General features: G+C 44.3%; 1 protein-coding gene across 1 annotated transcript in view; it reads right to left on the bottom strand.

Moving 5' to 3' along the window:
• The window catches only part of ece2a (endothelin converting enzyme 2a), a 74758-nt gene that overhangs the window by 36060 nt on the left and 36309 nt on the right, over positions 1–2389 (bottom strand). The window contains exon 3 of the mRNA XM_023405395.2: positions 1630–1913. Coding sequence (XP_023261163.1) covers positions 1630–1913 — 284 coding nt within the window. The remainder of the gene's footprint in view (positions 1–1629; positions 1914–2389) is intronic.

Raw genomic sequence — 2389 nt, 5'->3', positions numbered from 1 at the left:
CCCCCCACCCCCCCACCCCACCCCACCCATATTACTTAATGCCAAATCAGCAAAACACTACACTGGTAGCCTGGTGATGGCAACCTCTGTGCTGCAATATTCCATCATGATTTTTTATTTTGTGTGTAATTTTACAATTTCTGGTAAAAGAAAATGTCCAGGGATTTTTCTGTGTACATTTGCATTACTGTAAGTGGGCTCTTGCTGTTTCCATTAAAATGATTCACACAATCTGACCTTTTCCACTATTGCTAAACTTTGAATTACAATTCATTTAGCAGTGCACTGAACGTGGCAGTGAGTACATCATGAGTAATTCTTCCCCATTCACAGCTCGGGAGTCACCTGTGTTTGTTGATTGCGGCGTTCTCTTGTCTTAGTGTGTCAAGGTCAAGCATGGCTAATGGCCAAAACATCATCATTGTCACATTGACACAGCGGCGGTTAGAGCCGCAGCCAGCAGCTGAAGGGCACTCGACGTCGTGTAAGTCAACTGATGGGCCGCGGAGATGAAGTGGAAATGTAAAGTGCCGCTATTATCGACTTCACTGTCACGGAGAAGTCATTTACAGATAAACTCCTGTTGCAGCAGAGCATTCAAAGATTCGTAGGTGTGTCGAGATTTTTGTGGTCTGCATTAGGGCTACACAGTCGATCACCATTTTGGCTGCCAACAATTAAATGAACATGATCAGCGGTGATATTGGCGTTTAAAACGTGTGCTCTTCTCATAGAAAACACAGCTGCATATCAAATCATGATCGAGATGTTCGGCTTCGCTTTTGGGGAGCTGTCATGCCGCCATCTTAGGCTTGTGTGACATATTCACAGTACAACTTTCACACCAATGAAGACCATAATATGGTAATATGTAAAGGGAAAAGTGGTGCAGCTAGCGGATGAACCAAAGACTTCTACAGTAGGTGAGGATTAGGGCTGAATGTTTTCCTGTGATTACTTCCCAGCAATACAGTACATTTCTTTTCTAACCATTAATAAAGAACTGCATATAATTATCTTATAATACATGGATATTTCTCATTCTTGTAATTTATTATTTTGGATTTATCATGTTTTTCATATTAGAAAAAACACAATACGTAACAGAGATCGTACAGGAGGGCTTGGTCTTGATCTTTAAGGTGGTAATCTGAGGTTAGTAGTGTGTGGAGTGCCAAGGAAGAAAAATCTGTTGCATACAGCCATTTCATTTTGTTTCCGTGGTTGAAGGCACGGGATCATTGCCGTTAGATGTTTAGTTAGAACGTTCAGCCTACTGTACCTTATGCACATGTGTGAATGCCCCTGATTATGTCTGATTTTGCAACATGCTGAACAGCCTACATAGTTTTTTGTTTACTATACTTCAAAAACAAAAAACAAGGTAGGTTATAATGGTATTTGAAGGTTGGACTTGAGTGTTTAGCTATGAGAGGTTTGGAGGAAGATTTATAGCGTTTTCATTACACAAACACACAGAGACACAAGAGGGTTTATGCTAAAAAATCCCAGGTTCCCGCTGGTATTTATCATGAAAAATGGAATTGATGTTGGTGAGAATTCCCAGTAAATACCAGACGCTCAATCTACAAAATACCCCAGTGAGGATACACAGACTTTTAACGATACCTCTGTGAGTGCTTGGTGAACGAAACAGGCGGTCTGAGGGGACACATCCCAAGGTGACTTCTCTTCCACCATGATGGCGTCCAGCGTGGCCTTCTCGAGGATGACATCAAAGGATGCGGCGGGGAAGCAGAGCTGGCGCACGTCCATCTGATGCCAGGTCATACCCGGGCAGTCGCTGTACCTGGCGGTCATTGTACTGATGCACACTGAGGAGTAATCTATGTTGGTGATGGAGTGGTAGCCGGCACTGTACATGTCACCGCTCATGCTGCTGTTTCCACAACCTGAGGGAAGGAGAAGGACAGAACGGTGACCCCGAGGCATGATGGGAGAGGAGAGCGCAGACAAGGGGAGGGAATGAGGAAACAGGAGAGGAAGAAGAATATGTCTCTGATGACTCAAATCCACAAAGTGTTTTTCAGAATGAGTAAACGATGGTGTGATCATGACAGCAACAGCATATGATTAAACAGCTAACTGCTATCATGACAACAAAGACTGCTGCGGCTGGGACCACCCCCTGTCAGTGATGAGACTGAGACATGCACACACACACAAACACACACACAAACACAAACACACACACACACAAACACAAACACACGCACACACACACAGACATACACTCGCACAGTCTCTATTTGATCAGTCTGTGGTTCAATCGTGAGCAGCACAAGCAGAGATTGAAACCTCCCACTCCAGAGGACCATATGGGGCGCACACAGAAGAATGTGTTTGGCGGGTTGGGGGTGGGGTGGGG

Source organism: Seriola lalandi, unplaced genomic scaffold, assembly GCF_002814215.2.
Source record: "Seriola lalandi dorsalis isolate HSWRI2012SDOR001 ecotype SW California unplaced genomic scaffold, Sedor1 jcf7180002054277, whole genome shotgun sequence".
Classification (NCBI taxonomy): Eukaryota; Metazoa; Chordata; class Actinopteri; order Carangiformes; family Carangidae; genus Seriola; species Seriola lalandi.
The sequence above is the reverse complement of the archived record's forward strand: the minus strand, read 5'-3'. Positions and strand labels throughout refer to the sequence as shown.